General features: G+C 40.7%; 2 protein-coding genes across 3 annotated transcripts in view; one reads left to right on the top strand and one right to left on the bottom strand.

Moving 5' to 3' along the window:
• RGL3 (ral guanine nucleotide dissociation stimulator like 3) overlaps window positions 1-23,377 on the top strand; it is a 41,466-nt gene extending 18,089 nt beyond the window's left edge. For both annotated transcript variants that reach the window (XM_072399516.1, XM_072399517.1), the window contains 17 exons: window positions 1,648-1,746; window positions 1,954-2,150; window positions 2,798-2,872; window positions 4,956-5,137; window positions 5,210-5,325; window positions 11,855-12,070; window positions 12,670-12,773; window positions 12,872-12,956; window positions 14,018-14,101; window positions 16,052-16,138; window positions 17,001-17,033; window positions 17,123-17,244; window positions 18,180-18,269; window positions 18,844-18,979; window positions 19,065-19,256; window positions 19,627-19,741; window positions 20,556-23,377. In XM_072399516.1, the coding sequence (XP_072255617.1) occupies window positions 1,648-1,746; window positions 1,954-2,150; window positions 2,798-2,872; window positions 4,956-5,137; window positions 5,210-5,325; window positions 11,855-12,070; window positions 12,670-12,773; window positions 12,872-12,956; window positions 14,018-14,101; window positions 16,052-16,138; window positions 17,001-17,033; window positions 17,123-17,244; window positions 18,180-18,269; window positions 18,844-18,979; window positions 19,065-19,256; window positions 19,627-19,741; window positions 20,556-20,650 (2,028 nt within the window). In that variant the 3' untranslated portion in view covers window positions 20,651-23,377. The remainder of the gene's footprint in view (window positions 1-1,647; window positions 1,747-1,953; window positions 2,151-2,797; window positions 2,873-4,955; window positions 5,138-5,209; window positions 5,326-11,854; window positions 12,071-12,669; window positions 12,774-12,871; window positions 12,957-14,017; window positions 14,102-16,051; window positions 16,139-17,000; window positions 17,034-17,122; window positions 17,245-18,179; window positions 18,270-18,843; window positions 18,980-19,064; window positions 19,257-19,626; window positions 19,742-20,555) is intronic.
• Window positions 23,378-24,128: 751 nt separating this feature from the next.
• On the bottom strand, window positions 24,129-27,314 carry SWSAP1 (SWIM-type zinc finger 7 associated protein 1). The gene is made up of 2 exons (XM_072399519.1): window positions 27,003-27,314; window positions 24,129-25,719 (listed from the first exon to the last, which is right to left on the bottom strand). Exons 1-2 carry the CDS (start codon window positions 27,291-27,293, stop codon window positions 25,270-25,272), a joined length of 741 nt encoding a protein of 246 aa, XP_072255620.1. The 5' UTR covers window positions 27,294-27,314; the 3' UTR covers window positions 24,129-25,269.
• Between the last annotated feature and the right edge of the window lie 548 nt (window positions 27,315-27,862).

Raw genomic sequence — 27,862 nt, 5'->3', positions numbered from 1 at the left:
TGCCATGATGGGGGGATACTATAGAATCTCATTGAATGACAGATTGAGTCTGGTAGAGCTGCCAATATCACATACAATATGGTGGAGTCCCAGAAGCAGTCTCAGGCTTTTAGATGCCTTCTGCAAGTAAATAACAAATGCATATACTGGTGGCTCAGTGGTTAGCACTCTGGACTTTGCAGCGCTGGGTCCAAGGTATGAATCTCAGCCAGGACACTATCTGTAAGGAGTTTGTAGGTTCTCCCCCAGTTTGCGTGGGTTTACTCCAATTTTCTTCCACATTCCAAAAACATGCAGTTTGGTTAACTGGGTACCCCTTAAAATAGACCTTAGACTTTAGTAATGACTATAGTAGTGAGTTCCTATGAGGGACAGCTAGTGACATGACTATGGACTTTGTACAGTGCTGCGTAATATGGTAATATGGCGCTATATAAATATTGTGTAATATTATATGATCCTTTAGGAAGAGTTTTGTTGGAATAAATGAAGTATGCTCTGATGATAGAGTCTTCTTTGAAGGAGAGTGTAGAATTGAATGGAACCATGGGGATCATTCTCCCAAGCCTGAATCTTGCCGTGTTCCTGCAGACTGACCTGTCCATGGTGATGACCTTATCTCTTAAAGTATGTCTGGGCCAGGTGGAATGTGGTAATCTGAGTGACTGGTTCAGAATAAAGTCCAATTTGTCTGCAACCCTAGACTGAGCACAATTTCCGACCCAGCTGTTCATTGTCAAGTTGAGTACTGTTTGTCCTCAAAAGTCTATACACAAGCACAATGATTGTAAAAAGTCTACAGCTTTTTATATTATCTCTTACCCATTAAAAATATATTGTATTACCCAAATGTCATAAAAATATTACATTTTCTAGTGTGCATGCTATATGTTAATGTTAAGCAAGACATGGGCATCAGATATCTGTTAGACATACAGGTACAACCCAACTATTGGGAGATTTTTATGAAAGGTCTTCCCATACAGATGTTTTTTTTCTAGTTGGAGGAGGGCCTGAGGGGAACATTCCAGGAACCAATTTACTGAGTAAAACAATGCTAGCCAGCCAGGAAAATCCATGAAAATTCGGCCGGGGCAATTGATTCTCTCTCTGAGAACAGTAAACCGGTGGTCTGAAGAAGTCACAGTACAACCACATTGGTAACTGGCAAGATCACCCATTTATGTGGACTTGTTAATCTTAGTAGTACAACCAACAGGGACTAAGAAAAGAGCATTTGTAATGAACTTTACACAAAGGGAAGTATATTATTTTTTTTTAAACAGAGATAAATCAATCAAATATATTACAGCTGGAGGACACAACAACCAATGAGATCAATCAATAGGGTTAGATTATATTATCTGCTGCCCTATGCCATTCTCAGGGCACCATGGAAATGGAGTTCTTTCCTCTGAAATGATATCCTAAGGGGAGATGTAGGTGTTTACAGGGAAAGTTTGAACTGTCTTCAGAATGGATCCTAAATACATCCCAAATACACTCCTCCATCCATGGAAGTCTTTGGTCTGAAAGATGTACCCCAGGTAGATTCAGCAGTAAGCATACATGGTATATGAACCACAGATGGAATATGTGTTCTTTTTTTACCAATTATGATTTATTTTTATTTTGTTTTTCTTCCAGAATCCATTGCAGGAATGGGGGGAAGAGGTGGAAGACGGAGCAATATTTGGTGTGACACTGAGACGAGTGAGGACGGAAAGACCATCTGGAGACCTTCTGGTAAAAAATACTGTTCCATTTTTTACTATGTGTCTCATCTGTCCCTCATTATCCCCCATACTGGTATGAAGGCCGCTTAGCTCATCACTGGCTCTTTTTGGCCATATACATGTACTTCCTTGTTGAAACCATCCAGTTTGGGACATATTCTTCATTTACTTTTACATCTTCATATTGTCCCCTATAACTTGCTTCCTTTGACCTCAGGTCATCCCTGGCTCTCCAGGCTATGTTCATTATAAAACGTGTAAAGTGCGTAGTCTGCGTGCTGGGACCCTACAGAAGCTGGTAGAGAACCTGCTGGTGGAATACCAAGGCACGGATCCTAGCTATGTGCCTACTTTTCTTAGTACCTACCGTGCCTTTACCTCTGCTGAAAAGGTCCTGGAACTGCTGCTGGACAGGTAAGATCTTTTCTCTTCTACTGTTGCATTTTACCTGAGACTCTATCCTGTCCTGGTTACCCTCTCTTTTTATGATAGCACATTCTTTTGATAGACATTAAATGATGGTCACCTGATCTATTAAATGTAGACATACTGACCAAAAATGGCTGTGCTTAGGGAGCTAGAGGATCAGACAGACTAGGAAACCTTCCCCAATAACCTTCCTTCTAAGTAAGTCACTTCTGGAACTATTTGGGTGTGAAACCCCCTTTCTCTCTTTTTTGCTTGTGCAGCTAGAGCTTCTCCATAAAGCAGAAGCTGGTCCAAGGGAAATTGTATATCTAGTAGTTCTCTGTTGTAAATGACCATCTTCCCTTTATTTGGTGGGAAGGGTCATCAGGTACTTATTTTTCACATTTCAGGGTGTAAAAAATAGATATTAGTATAATTTCTTGTCTGTGGAATTGCAAGGTCATGATGTTTTTGCCCCAGAACCATGGTTATCCACAACCCAAGGTTGTATCTATTGTAAAACACAAGAGTTGTGCATAGATTTTCCTCTGAGCACTTCCATGCTAGATGTTCAAGTTTGATTGGAGTGTTCTTTTAAGATATCTGTGGATGAGAAATGTGTCTAACATAACTGATCTCCTTTTTATTTAAAGACGCTTGGAAAGATTGGACGATAGGGAATCCACATCTCCTGGGAGCCCTGTTCCGGACATGCCGTCTGTACAGAGGTCAGTGATATTGGTGGTGTAAATACAGGTCACCTATTGCTTCTTCAGTGAAGCTGTTTTCACTGTTTGTGAAATCTGTCATAAAATATTGTCTTTTCCAGGTATTTAAGTTAACATTACTACATGATTATAGTTTAACAACCATCCTCAGCCCTTTGTTTTTTGCTTTCCTGGCCTATCAACACTTCTAGGTTAAATGACAGGTAGCCCAATTCCTTGTTACACGTATAGATACCATGCTGTGCTATGTACATATGTACAAAAGGAAACCCTTTTACTTATTGCTGTCAACTTCTCTTGAAAGAAAGATTGGGCCAGTGGGGACCCATACTGGTCCTCAGCCATGCTCATACCATTCTAGAACAGCTGTACTAACCAAGAAACTGACCTTATCTCATAAAAGAACAACGGAATGACGTATATGGAGCACACCATGTTCCTTGCAGTGTCTGATGGCCTCCTCTAATTAGATCCATGCCCCATTACTTCTAGGAAATAGAAAACATACTGTAGAAGTCTATGATGATTCCTTACTATTTAACGGAATGTACATTTTTTTTGCAAAGGAAAGGCCATTACTTTCAACCAACAGCTGTTTTTTATGACTGTATCATGGTGTAGTGTATAACTACATATACAAATAATATCAGTGTGCTTTATTTATATTTACGATGGCCAAATAAAACCAGAATTACAATCATTTACATCCATTGCAGGAATACTGTACATCCTAATATCATGTTATACTGAAGTATCACAGTGTGATGTACTTTTCAGTGCATTGAAACTATCCAAATGGCAAATATTGTACACATGTGTGCAGTGCTTTGGAGCTTTCAATTAGTTGATTACCATTTAAAAAATAAATTGGATTAATCAGTTGAACGCAAAACTAGCTTCTGATCTTCTTGCATGTACAAGGCCTTAATGGGTCTGTTCAGCCTTGGTTGTACCCATCAACCTGCCAGCAACCAAGTACCAGCATTCTATTGTTGTAACCCTACAATGGGCAAATCCATCCAGATCTCAGAAAGAGAGAAATTGTAATTGTTTTGTTTTGTATTAGCATCTGCCAAATATCAGTTAATGTTGAACTGGCATTACATGCTTCTGATAAACTGATGGCTATAGAAATTGTAACGGCTCCTTGTTACCAATTAATATCAAACCACTGTGTTTCTTTAAAGCAGTAATCTATGTTTCTAAATCTAAAATTTTGTAAAACTTTTCCCCATGGGGCCATCATTTATTGCATTACAATATTTTACGGTCAGTGCTATGAACCTATTGATATTCTGTAAATGGTTTCCAGATGGATCATTATTGGTTTCATTCATATTGTCCTGTTGATACCTGAGATTTGCCAAGCTCCATTTAATAAATAAATCCACGTCTGCTACAAAGTTAAAGCAATGCCAGATATCTATGTTTGCATGTGCTTACTTTTGTCCCTAATGCTACAAAAATGATAAAGTTCTTGCAGATATCAGGTGAATGGATGGCTGATGTCAACAATTGGTGACACCTTTAAATTTAAAGGACTCACCTCCAGCCATATCACCAGTTCCTTGGAACTTGAAGAGTTACTACACCAAAAAATACACCAAAAGATAACAAATCAACAAAAGATAACAAATAACAAACAAAGATAACACACATTTTAGGATGTGGTCTATATATCAGAACAAACAGGCTAAAAAGAGTCTCTAAGTGAGAGAAAGCTGTGTGTTATGTACAAGGGGACCTTGGGGGTAAAATTTCAAGTCAAGTATGATTGACCATCGAACTATAGTTTAGTTTGGGCAATAATTGTGTAAGAATTGTTTCTGTTTCTGGTTGCCAACAGTGAGGAATAAGCTTGATTTGGACTGTCAATCATACATTGGCCCTTTAAGCCCCTTCATGAAGGTTTAGAGCAGGGGGAGACCAACCTAAGGCTAGCATGATGAGGTGGACAAAACCATTTTCAGTGGCACCTGGAAGTTTTATGTTAACAGGACTACAAAATTGTTGGATTTTATTATTTGTTGTATGGATGCCAGGCATCCTATTCTATACTGACTAGATCCTACTTCTGATTTAGGGTGGTCCGTGGCCTTCTCCAGATCTGGCTGGAAAGACACCCTCAGGACTTCCGTGATTCCCCACAGTGTTTACTACTCATCTCCCACTACCTAAGCCAGGACAGCCGGGAGTCACCCAACCAGCTGCTCCGACTTATTAAAAGTCTAGAAGAGGAGGGCGACCACGATCCGTCACAGAATGGTAAGACCTGCAAAACGAAGAGTCTATGAAGTCTCTAGACTTGTTCCTTACACTGTTCTTCCTTTCTATCAGATTGGAGGCAAATAACCCGGCCAGCAGAGGGAGACTGTGAAACCTGTGCAAATAGTACTTCTTTATTGTCATACCCACCTCAGGATGTGGCAGAACAACTTACCCTCATAGATGTGGTAAGTACAAGTTTGTGTATTTCATAATTTCCAAACCATTACTACCATTGAGAGACAATCTTTATTTCTAATAAGCGAGGTCTATGCAAAAACATGCATTTGATTCTGGTTATCGTCATGTTTGCATGTATTTTGTTCAGATTACAGGATGTGCATATTTATTCCAGGCTTGTTAAAGTAAATTTCCCCTTTTTGTTGTAGATCTACAGCATTTATTACGATATAATCTGTTATTCCTACCATTGAGGTCCTTGTGTTGGCCCTTCCTGATAATGAATGACTAAAGGTGCGTACACACTTCCAATTTTTATCGTTCCAATCGAACGACGAACGATCGATTGGGCAAAAAATCGTTAGTAAAAAAGTAACCAACGACGCCGACGAACGAGGAAAATTGTTGGAAACGAACGACCGGACCGGCGGATCGGATTGGGCGACGATCGTTGAACATCGTTCGTGTGTACGGTCGTTCGTTGATCGTCCATGTTCAGAGCATGCGTGATGAACGAACGTCCGTTCACTTTCCTGTCGTGCACATAGTTCCTCTATCGCTCAAACGATCGTATCTATTGTGTGTACAATATCTACGAACGATCGTGTCGTTAACTCTATGTGCAGGATCGGTGCTATACGATCGTTAATATATATCGTGCAGGAACGTTCGTCGTTCGTTTTCCGACGATAATAATTGGAAGTGTGTACGTAGCTTGTAGCGTGTAGCTTAAGCTTTGTTTTGGTATCTCATCTATACCCCCATGTTATCACTCTGTCCAATGGAAACTACAATTGGCTCTATTTATAAAAAAAAGTCAATCTAATATTCCCTTAAACATTCCCTGGTGGAAATCAATACTGCCATTGAAACACCTGGACCTGGGGTGATGTTTGAGGGAATGTCTGAGGGAATGAGTGATGTTTGAGGGAATGTCTGATTCCCGGTTTCATAAATGAAGCCCATGAAGTACTTTCCAGTATAGCTTAGTTATTTAGTTTTCATGTGAATGCAGTTCTGTAATTCTCAGTACTACTAAATTTAGGATGGTACACGATGTGACACCACAACACTGTAACTTCCATGAATATAAGCAGGCCATGAATATAATGACTACAAGTTGAAGAGTAAATTGTGTAACTCTAATAACGTGGATAGGTGTATAATTAACCTGGGAATGTAACACATTTACATGCCATGTCCTGCCAAATTACATAGTTACAATGTTAGTACGGTTGGAAAATATCTGTTGAGTCCAACCAAAATGGAAACAAATACTGATCCCAGTGCTTGGATCTTGGTTTAGGTTAGATTAGGGTAGGATGAAGCATAGTTAGATAAAAGTGCACCTATCTTTTGAAACATTTCACAGCTCATCAACTTTGAGATAACCATAAATGATTACATTAGAAATTTTCCCCTTGTTTCGGTTTGTGCAATGATACGTATCATTGTTCAATAAACAATCATATACGTTTACTCCATACATGCACATGTCTTGTGTGTATGTTCAATGCAGACGGGTACCTTAAGGTTTTTTTTTAATTTAGTTTATGGTATTTTCTTTACTGATGCTATTTCTGCATAAAGACAAATCTTGTTGGATAGATAAAAAAATCCACAGAAATGATCAGGCGGCTGTATAGCAGCCATATCACTTTTATAATATAGCTGGCAGCCTGATCGTATATTTTATCACTGCCACTGTTGTAGAAGGTGGTAGTAAAAGGGTTAAACTAAAAGATATTGCATCTGTGTTCCTTAATAATTCCTTATATAGACCATTTATATATTTATACAGATTGATCATATTCCCTTTTAAAAGTCTCTCTTCAAGAGAGAATAGATTCAGTTCAGCTAATCTCTCCTCATAGCTGAGCTCCCCCATTCCTTTTATTAGTTTAGTTTCCCTTCTCTGCACTCTCTCCAATTCCACAATGTCCTTTTTGTGAACTGGTGGCCAAAACTGGATTGCATATTCCAGATGTGGTCTGACCAATGCTTTGTACAGGGGCAGGAATATGTCTCCATCCTTACAGTCTTATTAGTATTTTGCTTGTGAAATGTGCCTTGGCATTACATGCTATTATTAGGTTGATGATGATGATCTAAAAAAACAGATCCTTTTCCATTTTTCCAAATGTATCCCCCCCTATACAGTATGAAGCATGCATGTTGTTAGCCCCAAGTGAATAACTATTTTTTCTATATTAAATATCATTTGCCACTTGGCTGCCAAATCAAACATGAGCTCTGGTAAGTAGGTATAGGCATCTTGTAGGGACTTTATTTCCATTACATAGCTGATGTCATCTGCCAACACAGCTTTTATTAATATTTTTACACAGTATTTAGCGCCAACATATTACGCAGCACTGTACAAAGTCCATAGTCATGTCATTAGCTGTCCCTCAAAGGGGCTCACAATCTATGTCCCTGCCGTAGTTATATGTCATTATTACAGTCTAAGGTTAATTTTGGGGGGAAGCCAATTAATCTAACTGCATGTTTTTGGAATGTGGAAAGAAAACTGGAGTACCTGGAGGAAACCCATGCAAACACAGGGAGAACCTGCAAACTCCATGCAAACAGTGTCCTGGCCGAGATTCAAACCTGGGACCTAAAGCTGCAGGAGTGCTAACATCTGACAATAGTGCTAACCTCTATGCCACCATGCTGAGCTTTTAAACCCTAAATCTATAGTATTTATAAAGTGGTTCAAAAGTAAGAGTGCCAAGTAAACAGAATATGAATAATTAATCACCACTCTTTAAATACTCTACACAAAGACTACATTTTCTCACCACGCAGACCTTAACTTACACATTAGCCATCTGTTGGGGTATTAGGCCGGATGTACCAAAGCTCTCCAAGACTGGGAAAGAGACTAATTTGGGAGAAACTGGATTCATTCGCTATTAGTTGGCAAATCCTGGACCAAATTTATTCCAATCCAAGGTTTGCGGCATCACCCAGGTTCTCCCATGATAGTATATCTTCTCCAGTCTTGGAGAGCTTTAATAAATCAGGCCCATCGTGTCAAATTCAGTCCATGTATACTGTACACACAGCCACTCCATTGTCTACATTTTTACTTCCTAATAAAAATAAGGAAGTTTTATTTGACTTCGATCTTTCTTGAAGCCATGCTATAATTTATAATATTGTTTTCTAACAAATTTTAATCTATGTTATGAAACTCCTAAGTATCCTCCCAACTACATAAGTTAAACATACAGATCTGTAGTTACATGGTAACCTTGATCCCTGTTTAAATATGGCTACCTTGGCCTTGAGCCATTCAATGTTACCAAGCCATTCATTGCAGAGTCCCTGAAAATGAAATACAATGGCTTGGAAATAACAGAGCTCAGCTCTTTGAGCACACGTGGGTGTATGCCATCTGCACCAGGTGCTTTATTCACCTTTATCTTGTGTAAGTGTTTCTGGACCGTATCCACTTTGTGGCATAATATAGTTCATTTGAGGTTGTGGTAATACTATCCCTGTTGTAGACTCTTCCCCTTTCGTATGAATAGTGTAACGCTAGGATCACAAATTCTGGATATGAATGACAATGACTTTCAGCCCAAGCAATGACCTGGGACTGAATGGCGACAGTAAGGACACGCCTGTAAGAAGCACACAACACAGTTTGTTGACACATAAAACATATTACAAAATGCTCTGCTGTGAATTTTACTGAGGCTATATTAATCTAGAGCAGACAATAATAACAATATACACAGGGAAACCAGTGCAACCTTGAAAGGGGACATATATGAAATAGTCAGATTTTTTTTTTAACAATATTCATTCATTCAACATTTATGTATGTAAGTGCACAACAAAAGTGTCAGACAATACAGTTTGTTAGACCTTAGATGAGTGTTTTTATTTTAAAATTTTAAGCCTTTTTTTTCATTCGTTTTCATGTTGTTACATACTGGTGGATCTGGCTGTGGTGGTCTTGATGTTGATAATAGGAAATGTTGGGCCCCAGGAGGGCGGGAGTGTCAATAAATGCAGGCCAGAAATCAAGACAATTGACCGTGGAATGCAAAAACTTGGATCAGAGGCAGGTGGGGTCACAGGCAGGTGTCAGCAATGTGCAGGCAGGTGCAGTACAAGGCAGGAGACAAAGCAGGTCCACAAACAAGCCAAGGACATCAATGGTATAACCATACAAAGGTAGCAAAATGGTATTCCAAAAATCATGGTCAAGGTGTAATCCAGGTTGCCACAAGTAATCCAAAACACTGGTTAGGTTGTGTGCATTCAGTGTTCAAAAATTAGGTTTAAATAGGCTGCCTTGTAACAATTAGAAGCACATGCAAATGCGCGCATGTCAATGACCCCTCAGCACTGGGCCCCGTGCATGCCTGCACATGGCTGGGCAGAGTACATGAATAGAAGCACACACTCATATACAAGTGTGCACAAGCAAGCCATACACATGTGCACGTGCCTGAACCATCATGTGTGCTCTTTCTTAACACGTGGTGATTCTGCCAGTACCACACTTCCTGTTCTAGGTATGCACATTTCTTAAGTACATTACAAAATGGCAAACAATACTTGTCTTTATGAAAATACTTTCTACAACTCTGAAACTTTATTAATACTTATACAACATACAGATCACAAAATAAGCACAAACAACCCCTTAGGACACTTTATTAACCAAACTGTGAAGAGTGGTGAAGTGAACATCCGGTTAAGTGCTGGGTATTTATAAGACAAAATAAGCTTCTCATGTCCATGATTGGATACTTACATTACATTATGGTTTATTTTTATATGTTAGTTTGTTTTGTAAATCATATGTAAATTGCCTGCCTGTAGGCAAAGAATTTGGATTCTTGGATGGCCCATTTGTCTACACACGGTTTTGTGGAGTTTGCTTTCAGTCTGTATAGTTCCTGTTCACCTTCCTGTCAGGGAAATGACAACAGGAAATAATGACACATTCTTTTATGCAAATCTCAAGCACTGATCTTAGGCTGCAGTCAGACACTATACAAGCAGGGTTCAGAGAAGCACATCATTGGCTTCAGTTCAGTTTTGTTTGTCCTGCACTAAACTTGGCTGAAACCTCTACAGGAATATAGGAATATGGAAATAATGATAATATGGGGGGAGGGCAGGGGGTAGATGGTATACTTGGATTTTCCAATCAATAACTTTTTTGGATAGTTTAGAGGTGCCAAGTGCCATGGTACAAAGTGTAATAGTACAAATGAGCAAAATGCCAAACGTAGCACCAAGCAACAATGGGTTGCCTTGCAAATGACAGCTGTAGGTGCGCAAACGTCTTTGGCAGCTGACACCACTAATGTTCATATATCCATGCTTTGCCTATTCCTGTAACAGCATCCTAAACTAAGCTGGCCATACAATAGTCAATGTGTTCAGCCCTTGAGATCAGATCATGAAGAAATTTTCCCTTTGCTACAATTCTTTCTTGTAATTCCCCTTTGGAAGGATTATTGTGTTTGGATACACTTTCTCTTGTTTCATTGGAACTCAAAACAATTCAGCTCTCTTGCTTTACCATCCCCACCCTCATCTACAAATCTTCCCAACCTATCATGTTGCCGTTGTCACACAAGCTGTGGTGTAACCAGGAAACATGTCCACGGAGAATACAGTACACAGATGTACATGGTTGCATAGGGAGCAGAGAGAGGCAATAAGATATTATAGCAAGAATGGAGAAATTAAGATAAAGTATTATAATTACTGGGAATATCAGGAGCAAGTGGCAGCAGATGGCCAGGGAAGGTGGGATAATCAAGGCAAGCCTTTCATCCCGGAGTCATTTATTAAGTCACGTTCAAAAATCCCCCCCTCAAAAAAAATTAATATAATTACAGGTCACAGTAAAATGGTGAGATTAGTACATTGTATTGTATTCATGATGACGAGGAAAGAATAGCAGAGAGTGAAAACTGTAGTGCACTCTTAACATTGGTGGTTGGTGGAGAAGTGTCCTCCACATTGATGGTCAATGAAGAAGAACCTCCTGTTCTTCTCCCGAACGTTCTACTCTTCCCGTGCCTCCCATTTTTCTCTTGATCCTCCCATTCTACTCCTCCTGTACCTCCCGTTCTTTTCCTGATCCTCCCATTCTACTTCTCCTGTACCTCTCGTTCTTTTCCTGATCCTCCTATTTTACTCCTCACGTACCTCCCGTTCTTTTCCTGATCCTCCCATCCTACTCCTCCCGTACCTTCCGTTCTTCTCCTGATTCTCCCGTCCTACTCCTCTCTTATCTCTGGTTCTTTTCCCAAACCTCCCATTCTACTCCTCCCGCCAATGGGACATTTGGCCCTTCCATGAGACTACATAGTTCTCAATTACTAGCAAAAGGCTTCAGAGTCTGTAAAAGCTCAGCTTAATTTGGTTGGAATTAAAAATATAATATATATCAAACAATGGTAAATTTTCCAACATAAGCACAACTTGATAAAGCTCTTTTGTAACGTTGAGTTGCCATTTCATGATATTTCCATACTTTTTCCTGTCTTTTGGTAGGATCTCTTTCAAAGACTGCAGTCCTGCCACTGCCTGGGAAGTATTTGGTCGCAACGTGACAAAAAAGAGAACAAGCACGTCGCCCCCAGCGTCAGAGCTACAGTTGCCCAGTTTAATGCAGTGACAGCGTGCGTGACGGCGTCTGTCCTGAGCGACATTCAACTGAAACCCCAAGCGAGGGCAAAAGTGTTGGAGAAATGGATTTCTATAGCTCAGGTGTGTGGTGTGTACTTTGCAATGTAGGGTGACGGGATAGGGGGAGTTATATATGATGGAGTCTGTCCATCCTACCACTGGGTGACACAGACAGGAGGAACTTTGGGGCATGGAGTCTGCCCTACCAAAAATGTGTGACACAGGCAGGAAGAGGTGTGTTCAATGGGGTCTGTCTCTCCTGCAATGGGGTGGAACAGACAAGGGGGAGCAATGGGACATGGAGTTCTTCTCTCCGACCACAAGGTGACACAGAAAAGTGAAGCTATATGACATGGAGTCTGTCCTTTCAACCATGGGGCAACACAAATATTAGGAGCGATTGGAAATGGAGCCTGTCCCTACTACCATGAGGGAACACAAATATGAGGAGTGATGAGAAATAGAAGCTGTCCCCACTACCACAGCACAACAGAAATATGAGGAGCTATGGGACATGGAGCCTGTCCCTACTACCACTGGGGAACATAAACATGAAGAGTGATGGGAAATGGAGCCTGTCCCTAATACCACAAGGCAAAATAGCTATTAGAAGCAATGTGACATGGAATCTATCCCTCCTAATGAACTAGTAAATCTAATCCTGTGTCTTTCTTCCCCAGTACTGCCGTTTTTTGCGGAATTTCTCCTCTCTCCGAGCCATCTTATCTGCTCTTCAGTCAAATTCCATCTATCGTCTGAAGAGGACATGGGCCGCAGTCAGCAGGTAAATATCATTACGTCATGTACTTCATGTCCATACCAAACATCACATGTCCAAGTAGATCCCTCAAAGATAATAACTTGTATTTCTCGTTTTCATAGGGACAATCTAAACATCTTCCACAAGTTATCTGCCATCTTTTCTGATGAAAACAACCATGAGATGAGCCGGGAAATCCTGACTAAGGTATACAAGGCGTTCATTGTGCAGTAACTGCATCCCCTTAGGGGAACTTCCAGCTCGTGTTGGGTTCAGACAAAGGCCATCTCAGATGAAGGATTGACAATTTGTCATTGGTGTTACAGTTCTGAGAATATGCTGAATTGTATATCAATGACAAAATGTTCTTCATTGATACAATGTTTTGTGTTGTGTGCAGTTTTAGTACACACTAGCGTGATAATACACCTATATTGTGCCAACATTATGGCAACAGGTGAGGTTGCCCATTGAGGGTCTTTCACCATCCTGTGCACCTGCTGCAGCCCTCCTGTGAACTTTGAGCTGTTGACTTTCCTTCTTGGCCCTCTGCAGTGCCAGATTAAAGTAAGCACCAGAAAGGCCTCGTAATCTGCAGTGGCCTCACAATTTCTGATGTTTTTGCTGTTTTTAAAATTTAATGAAACAATTGATCAGCTCACTAATGTGCATGCACGGCCTCTACTTTCCTTCTAATATAAACCCTGGTCATGGACGTTAGATAGCTTTATAAATCTTAAGGCCTTATGACGTCTAAACCAGTACTGACTCCATATGGGTCTACATATTATTTGTACCTACCCCCCATCTTTTCCCAAAAATTGTCCATAAGAATAGTGCAGAGAGAACAAGTGGGCCTGCCCAAGGCAGATATTGTGGTGTATAATTTAGTTGTCATCATAACTGTGGTGCACATGGCCTGGGCAGAGAGCAGAGATGTGGGAGGGACTCAACAGAAGCGGGCAGATACAAGACCAGTCACCCTTTGCAAGAAGGAAAGGCAGCAGAGACCGGTCTGTATTACAGGAAGCTCCTGCAAAGGGGCAAAGAGTCACAGATCTGGAAAATTTTTAGTAAGAATATACAAGTCACTTCTATTTAGACAATATTTGCTTATAGAGATTAGCTTTAAAAAATGAAACTAGAAAAAGAAGAACTAGTAAAATAAAATTTTCCTGACTGGGGATACAAGCACGGTGTGAAAGGGGAAACAAATCTGTTTTTGCTGCAGTGAATGACCTCAGTTGTGCTTGTTTTCATGCCCGCAGGACGAGATCCCTCTCCGTAGGACACACAGTGCGCGCAATGAGCCTCGCCCCCTCCAGAGGTCAGCGTCACAAGTTCGCTCGGCGGTAAGCATGGGAATTGGCAGAGTTCTTCCACGGATGGCTGCCATTCCAGTCTACTGTGACATGGAAATGAGTAACTAAGATATACCTGGAATATTAACCCTGTCACTTACATTGGCTAATACAGTGAAATCCTAGGAAGCGTTCCCCAGGCTTAGACTTTCATCATCTCCCCCAATCTCTGAGGTTCCACACCCCATTATTCATATTTGCCTCTGTAATTTGATTATTATAAATATTAATATTATTATTACACCATTCTTTGTCATGTACAATCAGGGTATTTACTATGGAAAAGAACAGATCAGTAATGTCAGCATTGCTCTGTTCTTTGCGCTCAGCATTTTTTGTCTGCAGTCTCATCTCTTCATTATATAGATCAGGGTGCTCATATATCTACATTGTATTTCCCAGCATTCAAAACACGAACCCCTTGTTGTGTAATGGAGAACCTTCAGAATGTTTAGCATCAGAAATGTCTGTACAATAAAATGCCCCTATGTACACCAGGATAGGATTACCTGATGTGCCTGATAATCAGAAACAGTCCTTGTTATATCATGGCTGGGCTAAAGCTACATACACATAGAACAGACTGGCTCTGTGTGTACAGGGCTTGTTCCTTGTTCTCCAACAAAGAGGTAAGAGGACTTGAGGTATTAGACTTGAGGACATTGCTGCACTGCATGGAAGGGTATGGTGCCTATGTTCTGTTCTAACTATTTTGCAGGAGTATGGTTCTGCTTTAAGTAGCTTTAACAACCAATGCTGGAGTATTCCCTCTCAGGTATAGTTGTAAGTGCTGTTATTCACCTGTTTTCTCTTCCTGTCAGACCGTATTGGATACAACTGTCAGTTAACAGAACCTGGAGTTTTCTTTCTTGACAGCACCTCACATATTATATTTATTAATATTATATATTCTATGTCAGTATACCTTGAAAACTGACACTTCTGTTCTGCCAGGGAGAGAATACAGTAAACAAAGAAACAAAGAAACAATGAACCACTGAGCCAGCTATAATATTTCAAGTGTGGATAACCAGATTACAAATCTACTTGTATAAATAATGTATTTCAAAGGCATATTTAGCTGTGGAGATTCCTTCTAACCTGACCCTGGGATTCACCCAATCAAAATGTTCCCTTTACATGCCTTTCCCATCTTGACTTTGTATCAGTTTTATTCCTTTCTGGATTCTTGGAGAAGTCTTTGTGTGAATTATATGTGTGGTGTGATAGTACACACTGAATATGTTACAAAGAGATTGAAAAGAAATGGAATAAGCCATCTTAATCAAAGTCCAGTCTTGGGATTTTACATAAACATCTTCCTCAGGGTCAAATCCTAATGTGGCCAATATTTACTACTCAAACTTGGTCAGAAAATGGTGTTGGTATACCAGATTACATCCACCATACTTGGGGCATTTGGTTTTGATACTGAAGTGACAACCAATGGAAGAGCTATCAACATTTTCTATGGCAAACAAAACACCCAACACTAGAATCATAAACAAGAGAAGCTTTTACCATTGTTGTTTACCATAAAAATGGTTCTTCTTCCATATCATGAAATTGTAGTTGTCTTTGTAGACAGAGGATAGTGGGTGTGGTAGTCCATATCATGTCTATTATGTCCATGGGAGACGAAGGTGGGGCCTTGTATCATGGTGCCATCTAGAGGACACTTTATTTTCTCACCTTGAGCCTGATTTACTAAAGCTCTACAAGGCTCAAGAGTCTACACATTCATCAGTGAAGCTGGGTGATCCAGCAAACCTGGAATAGATTTAATTTGTATAGCAATGCAACTTGTTAGCAAATGTTTTCAATCCTGGACCAGATCCATTCCAGGTTTGCTGGATCACCCAGCTTCACTGATGAAAGTGAAGTGAATTCTCTCCAGCCTTGGAAAACTTGCCCAAACCTGACACTTTTTTCTGATTTCAGAGACCGGTTCAGGGTACGGTGCCTTATCTTGGAACGTTTCTAACGGACCTCGTCATGCTTGACACTGCACTTCCCGACAACATAGAGGTGAGTTGGCTTCCTCTTCTTTGATAGTTAAAGCTCTTGGTGACCTCTTTGTACCCTTCATAAACTTGTGCAGTTGGTCAATAACAATACCCAGAAATCACCATACACCCCCTAGTAAAGCCTTCATCTGCTTTCATAGCAGTGCTATCTTTGAGGTCTAAGTTGATGGGCTCTGAGCTTGTGGTGCATCAGTTTGACACAAGTTGCTTCTGAGCTCCTTCATATTTCACTGATAGATAAAATGACCTGAATTTGACCTTTAGATCTGTATGTGACCTGCTTCAAGCAGTTGTATTTCTGCAGACCTGAAGCAAACCAATCCTCACTGACAAAGGCCCTTAGTCAGGTATCATCCAGAATCAGTGTGTCTACCTTCTGGCCCACAGGGGACATTATCATTCAAATCCTGGTGCCTTTGTGGTTTTTGCAACTTCCTAAAATGTTGCAATGTTGCAGTCTGATCACTGAGGAGAGGAGACTGTGAAAATGCATTCTCCTGCCTGCAGCAGACTGATGAGATCATCCCAGCCTAGACAAAATCACTGGCTGGAGTTCAAAGATGGAGCTTTTTCCAAAAATTTTACCATGGATGTAAATTGAGATATTTTGAAAAGTTCTTCAATCTGGAGCTGCCCCTCTGAATTTCCTTTCCACCACTTGATGTCAAAGTCTTCTGTGTTGGGTGACAGCCCGGGGTGAAGAAGTTCTAACACAGCCTGGGCTCACAGTAGTCCTGGACTCAGTCATATTCACATATCAGTACATGATCACCTTCACCTCCAGAAAAGAAACGACCCGTCTGACTACTGAGTGTACATTTATAAATAAGTTCCTGTACTATTTTTTTTCCTATCATTCACAGGGCGGAATGATAAACTTTGAGAAGAGGAGAAAGGTGAGTGTGCAGAAAAAAACGTTATGTATACACTATGAAGGCTGCCTACAGCAGCCTCGTTCCAAGAGCTGACACTCTTCTCTTATTAGGAATACGAAGTCCTGGCTAAGATTCAGAAGCTGCAGCTCACTTGTCGCCACTACGTCCTGACACCAAAGCCTGAAATCTTACAAGCGTTTTACACTCATCGGCAGCTGACCGAGGACCAAAGGTGAGGAGCAAATGAGTGTTGTGCAGAAGAAAGAGGGGAAGGATGAAGGGCAGGCATGTGGAGCAATAAATGTCGTTGTGGGGCTTCCAAATTTTCACCCGGTACTATCATCAATGATGGTCTCTGGTGAGGAAATTGCTACTTCTCCATTTTCCAGCATTTTAAAGAATTGTTGCATTGATTCTGTAATGAAATCTCTGTGAATTTCAATGAAGAAATATTTTTATTTATGCACAATCAGTGCTGTCTATATTCATGTTGGAGGTTTCCTTTTATTTCCTGCTCTGTGCAAAACCCTTAAATTCATCATAAGGGAGATTTTTACCCCTTTCCTGCTGTGTCAGACAAAGTCCTGTTCTCTCAATAAACAGGAAAAATCTCCCAAAAACATGGACATCTATGAGACATTGCCCGAGGTTCCAACCCCCCCCCCCCATACCTCTATCCAAAACTCAAGGAAACATGGTTGGAGTTGGGTTTTAAGACACATATCGCCTGATTTACAAAAGCTGGTGATGATAGACTATCATGGAAGAACCTGGGTGATCCAACAATTGTGGAATCATTTCATAAAATCATTTACTATTATTTAGCAAATGTTTTTAATCATGGAACAAATCAATTTCAGGTTTGCTAGATGAACCAGGTTCTCCCATAATAGTCTATCTTCTCCAATCTTGGTGAACTTTAATAAATCATGATGCATTGCTTCCGTATGTGTTAGCATTTGTGTTGACTCTGTGATACAGGGAAGCCATGTGGTACTACAGAACAGAAAGAGGGGGAAGTATAGTCATATTTTTAGAGCATCATACAGAAGTACGGTAACTGTACATTATATTATATTATATTATAAAAAAATCTTATATAGGATAGTGCGAGGAAATGTTTGAGGAATGCTAATTATTTTTCATTTTTATTCCTTGTCATTTTAGCTACAGAATATCTCGCACTATTGAGCCACCAGCAGATTCCTGTCCAAACTCTCCGAGAATCCGCAGGAAACTGACCAAGAGGTTCAGCTCGTAAGTTCTTTGTGAATGTATTAATTTATTGCTCTCTCATACTCTGCCTATCAATATCTCGGGTAACCTTCCTAAAATTTATCAGTGGTGGTGGTCTACAAAGGGACTAATTATTAATATTATTGTTATAAATATTATTATTAATAATAATAAAAACAGTATTTACATAGCACCAACATATTACGCAGCGCTGTACATTAAAAAGGGGTTGCAAATGACAGACAGATACAGACAGTGACACAGGAGGAGGAGAGGACCCTGCCCAGAAGAGCTTACAATCTAGGAGGTGGGGGAGGTATCTCACTATAGGAGGGGGGATATGGAGTGGTGGGAAGTAGTGAGGGATCTTGATAAATCACTTCTTTTTGCTTGTGTGCAGCTCCCAGCCCCACCTATCGTTTCTATTACCTTGGTCTCCTGTCCCCTCACCCAATCAAATTCCTATACCTTGTCCTATGTATCCTTTCCTTACACCAGGCCCACACTCTCCTGTCTTGAGGTCCGTTGTTCTCTTGGCTGTATTGTGTAGTTGTATTATGAATCTATTTTGATGATCGTGTTCTCTCATACATAGCTTGTTATTAGGCTCTGAAGTCTTTAGTCCTAAGATGAACGGGGATCGAGTGTCCCCATCAGGATCCTGCAGCAGCTGTGAGATTGATGAAGGACTTATAGCAGCTTTGTGCCCTGCAGAGACCCCCACCAATAAGGTGACCAAATGTGATAAAAACTGTATATCTGTGATGGCATTTTGCATTTGTGTCATTTTTTATCATTGTGGTATGATTAATATAGGACAAAGGAAACACACAGGAAGCTCTGACTCCTCCCAGCACTCCGGGACGAGAAGAAGCTCACCGATCTGTTTCTTCACCCCGTTCCCCAGTCTCCCCTTCACTCCCGGTGTACAACCAGCAAATCGCTGATCTGTGTATTGTCCGGGTCAGCATGGAGAACACTCATGGGAATTTGTACAAGAGTATACTGGTAAGAACTGCGAAGGAAACCTGGGGCAAAGGCTTAATAGATCCTGGACAATCAGGCTGGGGAAAAAAAGGGCTAGATGATGCTAATCATCCTCCAACCTAGAAATAAGGGAGGTTCATGACTTGTTGAGATGCTAATGCACTGTGTGAAAGCTCACAGTGTGCCCTGGTATCAGAATAAGTCATTTCAGTACAGAAGAGCAGCCTGTACAACTGTGCAAAACTGAGGAAAATGCCAGAGTTTAGTTTTAAATTCCCAATCATTTGAAACATAGTAAATGTAGTAAAAAAGCTCACATATAACAAATCTTCACATTAAATGTTATGTTTATATTACTAAAAGTTCACATGCGCACACTGTTCCCCTGCAGCTCACCAGCCAGGATAAGTCTCGGGTGGTCATACAGCGAGCTCTACATAAGCACAACATAGAATCTTGTGGTCCTGATGACTTCCAGTTAGTACAATTACTATCAGAGGGTAAAGGTGAGAATGCATATATATTTTATTAATATTGTAAAAATATATTTGGTATTGTCTGTCTTGTGTCACCCTCTATCTAGTTTGACATGCTTAACCAGTGTCATGTCATTTGTTTTTACCTTTTACCCCTTGGCATAACCAGATTTGTTTTAAAGTGAACCTGTCAGACATTTAAAACAAGAGGTTGTTATCTTTTATTAGCTAGGAAAGCTTCTGTGATCCTGGTGAGCCCCTTGTGGCCCTGGTTTTATTGTATTACAAAGAGATAAACAGGTATGTGTTGCCCACCCAAAGTGCCAAAAAGATCAAAACTGTACCCCCTACAGTCCTAGGCTTAACGGTATACAGAAGGAAGGGCTCCTGATGGCAGGGCAGTCATGTTGGAAGCCCCTTATTAAATGCCCTTGGCCATCAGAAGCTTACTCGGGTTCTTTGGAGAGACATCACTACTATTCAAAATGGCCAAAGGCCACAATAGTCTGGAGTGGCCAGATCTCCATATCTGGCCATCGTAAGTAAGGGGTCCAGTTCAGATTGGGAGGCAACTAAGTAACTGCACATTTGTTCATAAGTACATGGTCAGAGTTTGTCAAGCTCCTCCACAAAGGCTTCATCTTGTGATATGAAGGTCGTAATGGCCAGTCCATGAAGGACAATACTCCATTTATCTTCCTTTACTAAGTAGCTTAAACTAGTTAGCTGAGCCAAATAACGTGGCTGAAATAAAGATCCTCATCCTTGTGTTAATGTCTTTAAGTTGAGCCTATTGTATTGTCATGTATCAAACTGACACCCAGTTGTTGTATCCTCTTTGCAGAGCTGACCATTCCAGACACCGCCAACGTGTACTATGCCATGAACACCTCCGCCAATTTTGACTTTGTCCTGAGAAGAAGAATGAGAAACAGCTGACCCTTAGGGCCTTCTGGGCCAAAAGACTGGAGCAAGCCTGGGTCAGCCCAACAGTTCTAGCGCACATGATTGTTACATGGACCATAAGACTGAATCCCCTCTCGTCTTACACCTGTATTATAATATACAGGATTGTTACACACCCTATTCTTCTATGGCCTTGTCATACTACACTACACTTATATTATATTACTATATAAGTTTCTAAATCACCAGCGTACTTATATGAAGTTATGTACTGTATTGTAAGTCCCTGCCTATGTGCACTGAAACAAAATCAGGGCAACGCCGCTTTGATAACATTTGCAGTGAAGCTCTTTTGGCTGAATGCTATTAATTGGTGCCTAACTGCCTAATATTTTGCTCCATGAAATAATGGCAGTTTGTGGTACATGATCATTCCTAACATTCCAATGAGAGACTTTTTACCTTTATATGTCAACCAAAATGGAAACTTCTGAAAAACTTGAGGACTTTTCTAGAGATGCCATCTTTAGAGCAAACAGCTGCCTGTAATGTGACTCCCAGCTCTGGTCAGGCTTCTGGGAGAGGTAACGAGCCGATAACATGAGCAAAGTGTGATTTTTATTTTTATATGCCGTGGATGCAAGGTGAATATGTTTTGTGTTACATGGCTACCTATAGGTTTCGATGGGAAAGTCATTATAGCCAGCACATTGCCATGTCATCTTTCTGCCTTTTATAAATCTGCTGGTTATTCCCAGCCTATCACTACGAGGTGAGGTTGTTCACCTTCTAAAACAAGGGTTTGGCATTCCTAGCACAGTAGTGGGTGCAACTTTTTACACATTCCAACATTTAAAAAAAAAAATGTAAGTCATACCTTTCCAGACACGCTTGGCAGAGATTTCAAACTAATGCTTGGGAAACTGGTCTCAGGCTTTTTCACATTTTTATTCACCTAAAAAACACAACACAAGCACATCACTGAAGTGTACAATGTGTAGCAGCCCTCAGGTTGGGTTTCCGGGTCAGGAGATTTAGAGGCAGCAAAAGGACAAAGACTTTTGCTGCCTATGATATTTCAAAGATTGACCTTGTGCCAACTGGACAGTACCAGGAGTGAGCAATGCTTCAGAGTTATGGGGCAAGAAAGGTGTCTGTGCTGTGTGTAAGAATTGGATATTATCGCCAATCATCTATTGCAATGTTGTTGGAGGCATCATCTCCTTTGACGGTGCAGATTTACACAAGGACAACACCACATGGTGCATTCAATGAAATAGCGCAAGTGGCAATGTGTAAAGAGCAATAACCCGTAGCAGCAGATTTCAGTTTACAGCAGATAGTTTAGGTTATACCAGAGATCGTTTAGGATATATCAGGGATTGTTTAGGATATCTGAATGCTGCTAGGGTAAGAGATAAAAACGTTGCACCCCTTGTTGTTCCTTGATGGGCTTTTCTGACCAAACCAACACGTTATAGAACTACATTGTGTGTCAGTGAGACACTCAGGGCTGCTGCTTCATGCAGTTTATTATCCAAAATATAATCCTTTGCTTGTACTTGAGTATTAGCTTTTTCTCTGGGGTTTTCCAGGACAAATTAAATGTCACACCAACCCTTGAATAATTTATGGCATATACCCTCCCCCCCATGTCTTTGTTGTTTTAGCTAAGAACTGTGATGATAGAACGCCAGCCGCAAATGAGAACCAGTGCTGTGCCCTGATCACTGAGAGCTGTTCATGACCACTGTTATATCTCAAGGATCATGGTTGTGTTTTTCTATAAAGAGTTGAGGATGAGTAAGGCTGAAACATTGCAACCCAGCTGATGGTGATCAAAAGTTTTCCAACCTGTGAGAAGATTTTCCCTGACATCTGACACCGTCAGATCCAGATTTGTGTAAATATTTTGTGTGTTTATTTCCTTTTTTTTATCATTGTTACACTTTGCTGTGCCATATCCCATAAATATGTAAGTCATATGCTAAAGGCTGTCTGAATAACCATAGAAGGTCAAATACCTGTCCGACAAGGATAGGTTGTCCTTTCCTGAACTAATCAGTTAAGTGCCCAAACCCGGGACTATACTTGTCTGTAAGGAATGTAGGACTAGGTCTGCAATCCAAGAGATTCACACGTCTGTCAATGTTTAATTTATACTGGAAAACCTGTTTAAGGTCCAATATGGAGTTTATGGCCAAACCATTCTGTGAACATGCATTCCATTAGGTCCCATGTATCTGTGACCAAAGTGACTTATAAAAATATTATATAATTTACCAGTCAGTGCCCTAAACTTCATAAACTAGCTTCATACCTTGCAAAGGTTCTTATCAAGCAGCTACGATTTCTAAATCCTAGTATTCTACAATATGTAGTGTGAATAGCTGGCCCTCCCCTCCTTACCCTTCCTAATGACTAATCAACATTGGAAGAATAATGGATGTGGAAGAGGCAAGGTCAGCCCTTGATCCTATAGGTCAGCATACTCGGAGTCCTCCAGGACATCCTTACCAATACAAAGACCAATGGGTGCCTCCATTTTATTGTAGCTCCTTTATGAAGATTAGAAAACCTGGGGACTGTCATGTATATGTAAAAGTTCATTTTGTTTTGCCTATTTAAATTGTGATTAAGACCAAATAACCTGAGCACTAATAATGCAATGACTGGTAACCAGTAAGAAGGAATTCCATGTTTGTGTAATATGACCACTAACTACTTGAGTCATGCAATAAAAAAGCACTTTAATATCAATGCTGAGTCTGCCTGCCTTATGGGGAATGGGGGGGTAAAGTCACTAGAACAATGGAATTAATCTATTTGCCTTGGTCTTGTATTTCAGGTTCAAGCTTGGTTAGCTAATTATACATAGTAATTAAAGATAGAGACTTTCTATTTGTACCCTCCCCTGATGGACACGATTCTAGTACTATCTCCTGTGAGTGCATATATTAGATAATAAATAATTTTTGTTTCAGCTACTTTGTATGGGATTTTTTCATGTAGCTGTTATTATAGTTGCCTTTGGCATTAGAGCCAGAATGATCCCCTATGCATAATTTCACTAGAAAGTAATCTTAAACTCACGCTCAATTATTGTCACTGGAAATGATCTTTCATGATAAGAGTGACAGATGAAAGAATGAGGGTTGTACATACAGCACCGTTCTGTTCTATGGAGAGTGGGGAATGAGCAAGCAGCACTGTGCTGTGTTCCACTCCCTTCTCCTTTATTGTGGTCCATCGTTGTATGTCATTCATGAATCCATTGATGACATCAGATGACTTCTGTACACATCAGTTTCTTGCCAGATATTAGCCTGACTATTCGTATCCGGTGAGAATCATCAACATGTGTACATAGCCTTATAAGTGATCCATGCAACTTTGGATGAGGTATGTATGCATTTGTGCTGAATGGATCACTGCAGGTACCAGATACCCTTTTTTGCAAAAACATTGTCACATTGCCTCTGCCGGCCGGCCGGCCTACTTCTCAAAGTGATCTGGCTGCCATCTCTTCCCCCAATAAAAAACTCAGTCTGGTTCTGAGTCTCAGGTGCCCATTATAGGGAAGGAAGCACCATTTTTAGAAAAACAAAAAGGAAATTATTAGAGCTAAAGATTAAAAAAAAAACAAAAAAAAAAAAAATATATTTTTTTTGTGATTTTTTTCCTCAAAATTCCATATGGATGCAAAAGGAACAGAACAGTATACAATTTTAATATTGAAAAAAAGCAGCATGTTCTAGATTACATTGATGCAGAATGTTTTATTTCCCTATAGAAATCCTAAAATATAGGATGCATAAAGTGGACTCTCCCACAAGCCCCCTCCCCCCCCCAATACCCTCTTCTTCATTGGAAGACAAAAATGGAATGCATAGAATTAGATGATAAGGGTATAGAACAGGGATGACATCATTCTTCGCAGCAAGATCATGGGGAAGGCAGAGTAGCACAGATCTTGTAAATAGAATCTTGAAAGATTTGGGACACCCATCATTCCTCTGGAATCCCACCGAAAGAATGATTATGTTTCTTTTTCAACTTTACTGGTACATTTCTCATTAATAAGTGATTCTATGGACCAAAAACCAGAACCCGCACTGTACTGCAAGTTTCACTTTAAAACGTATCCCATCACCAATTCAAAAGTGACTACTTATAATAACTGTACTACTACTTATAAAACACTGTACAGAACACCACAGAGACACAGCCTTCTGGTCATGTGATCAGCTGCTTTTCCTAGCTCATTTTCACCTATCATTGATACTAAATTTATGGATCTGATTTATTAAAGCTCTCCAAAGGCTGGACAGGATACCCTTTCATCAGTAAAGCTGGGTGATCCAGCAAACCTGGGATGGTTTTCTTGCCATTTGTTAGCAATTTTTTAAATCCTGGACCAGATCCTTTTCAGGTTTGCCGATGATTGTGTATCCTCTCCAGCCTAGGAGCTTTAATAAATCGGGCCCTTAGTGTATGTTAGGTAGACCCCTCTGCTCAGCACTCAGGAAGTGACTGGAATTTATTTGTCTGCCAGTCAGTATTACCCAAGCAGCAGAAGGTAAAACGTCAATTTTGGCACGATCCTTCAATTAGGAGAACCAACTGAAAGTGGAATATGAGAATATTGCACATCACGTTTTCTCCTTAGCTTCACTGTTGGGTGATTTGTGCGCTTGGGAATCAGGAACAGAGACTTTTATACCTCCATCTTGTTCCACATGTAGAATCCATTGCCGGTGTGGAGGCCGGAAGCTGACCTTGAACTGTCTCTCCTCTGTCTCTGCAGACATGACAGGACAGAGTATACATTGGTTTGGAAAGTACCTTTCTATGGCCATAAATGCACCATCTGACCCTTCCACATTAGGCACTGCTGAAACTATAAGGCCACAGCGGAGTTGGGATACAGAATCCAGCATCAGAGCTGATATATGAGCTGCATCTGTGAGACTGCCAGTGGATGACAAATATCTATGGAGACCATCAACCAGGATCAGCGATGGGGATGGAGAGGTTTCATGTAGAGAGGAAAAGAAGTGAAGCAGTTCCTTCAATGATGGCGGGTACACAAATCGAATTTGCTGCAAAGAAAAACAAAAGGTGTTTACAGACTAAAACCATTGCTGCAAAAATTAAACAAATGCTTTGACTGTGATTGGAAGCCTTAATCCCAGAACTTTTATAAACAAAAATAAAAAAACACTTGGATCTAAGCCCTGAATCTACATACACCATGTCCAATCCTGCGCTGTCTCTGCTTCCCTTCTCTTTCCAGGGCTCATCTTTTCGTCCTGCGCCGCCATCTTCCTGATGTCTTCGGAACATGCAGGTGCATGGAGATGGAGTGATGCTTCTTCCTTCATATTAAAAAGCAATGAGTGCCAATCTCACTGCACATGTGCAAGATCAAGCAAGTTGTTAGAAAGCCCCTGATGATGTGTTCTCAATCTCAGGAATATGCAGAAGGAGCAGCCCACAGCCTCCTGAGACTTGTGACGTATGTATCCCAGAAAGCTGCAGGTTTCCCCTTCAGTCCTCACCAGCAAAGATAGAAGAGGAGGGAATATTGTGAAACGTTTTTTTAAAAAACACATTATGTGAAAGAGATTGACAGCCTTTACCATATTGGTGAAAATGTGATGATAGCTTTACTTTAACGGCCCACAGCAGTGTTTCTCATCCAGGGTTCCTCCAGGGGTTGCTAATGGGTTCCTTGTACAAGGAGCAACGAGGGAGGCCATGTACTATTGGACGCCATACCTAAAGGTTTATTGCAGTTTTGCTGGTAATGAATAAAACCCAGATCTGGTTATTTTGTTTTGCTGTCTGCATGCTCTTTGAAGGCATAACAGGAAAGGACAACAAATCCCAATGTTTTCATCCCAGACAGAGGTCACAAACGTGACCCCAATTAAAGATTTTCCTGCACCATTTACTCCAGTGACAACAGAAAATGTTTGATTTCCCTTCAATTCCTGTAATGACAATAATGGTCACTGTGACAAATATTGAGGGTAAATCTCCCCAATTGGGGGACACAGAGGACAGTTAAGTTAAGAAAGAGTCCATCCCCACCTTATTCTATCCAAAAGTGAAAAATTTTTCACTTGGATTTTTACCATGCAGAAGAAATTCATGTTAGGAGTTTGCAGGCTGTACAACATGAATGTAGCTGAATGGCAAAAAAGAGATAATATTTTAGTGGTGGGATTGAAGAGTGATAAAGGATAATCAATGTTCATTAAAGTTAGCAGGTCCCTCAGAGGTGACAGGTACACTTAAATGGCCGCCATGATGGAGAGGCGTTGCTATAGAAACACAATGATAAGGAAGTGTGGAGCCTGGCTAGGCCTCTGCTGTGCACCTTGAGGATGAGGGGATCACGGGCCGCCCTCCGTTCTCTGGGCACTTCCTGCAGAGGTTCCCGGGACAAGAAAAGCACCAGCCCCGCTCCTTCCTCAGCCGCCAGCACCGCCGCCACGAACAGCAGGCTGCTCTTCCGGGACCCAGGGGGGCCTAACAGCAGCACCGGAGCCTCTTGACAGCCACAACCTTCCGTATTCACATATCCGGGCTCCGGTGTTACCGGTGTAACCACAACTGAGCCGCACAACTCAGAAAACACGCTTAGCAATGACATATCATTTCCCAGCATGCTCTGCGAGACACCATTTTGTGCGGGCCAAGCCGCGCTGTGGAGAGGGCCGCTGATTCGTGGAGCTTCTGTCATGTGGTGTGGTAACAGAGCTGCATTGATCCTATTGGTTGAATTCTGGAGACGGTGTGCGTGTTCTATTGTAATAAAGTGACAGGAAAAAGATGGCGGCCTCAGAAACATTTAAAGAGGCCCTGTCATCATCTTACAAAACATTGCAAAAAAAAGCACAGAATAAAGAAGTTTTAAAACTGTAGTGTAATTCATTGTATTCAGAAACCCATAGTAAATAACAAATTTGTATTAAATTATTTTGGTGGTCACTTAGAATATAGGATGGGACGTTACTAGGGTTGCAAGCTTTTCTGAGTAAAAAATACCTGCCTTTCTCGACCTTTGTAGCAAGAGGGAATCCTTTAACAACTTTCAGGTCTTTAGGAACCCCGGCTAAAATTACTATATCCACAACTCACAGTACATTGCTGTCCAGTGGGAAGAATGTCACTCTTACGGATAGCCAAAATAGCACAAATTACTCAAGGAACCCCCCAGCAACCTCTGGAGTAACC

The sequence above is a fragment of the Pyxicephalus adspersus genome, chromosome 2 (genome assembly GCF_032062135.1).
Source record: "Pyxicephalus adspersus chromosome 2, UCB_Pads_2.0, whole genome shotgun sequence".
NCBI lineage: Eukaryota > Metazoa > Chordata > Amphibia > Anura > Pyxicephalidae > Pyxicephalus > Pyxicephalus adspersus.
The sequence above is the reverse complement of the archived record's forward strand: the minus strand, read 5'-3'. Positions and strand labels throughout refer to the sequence as shown.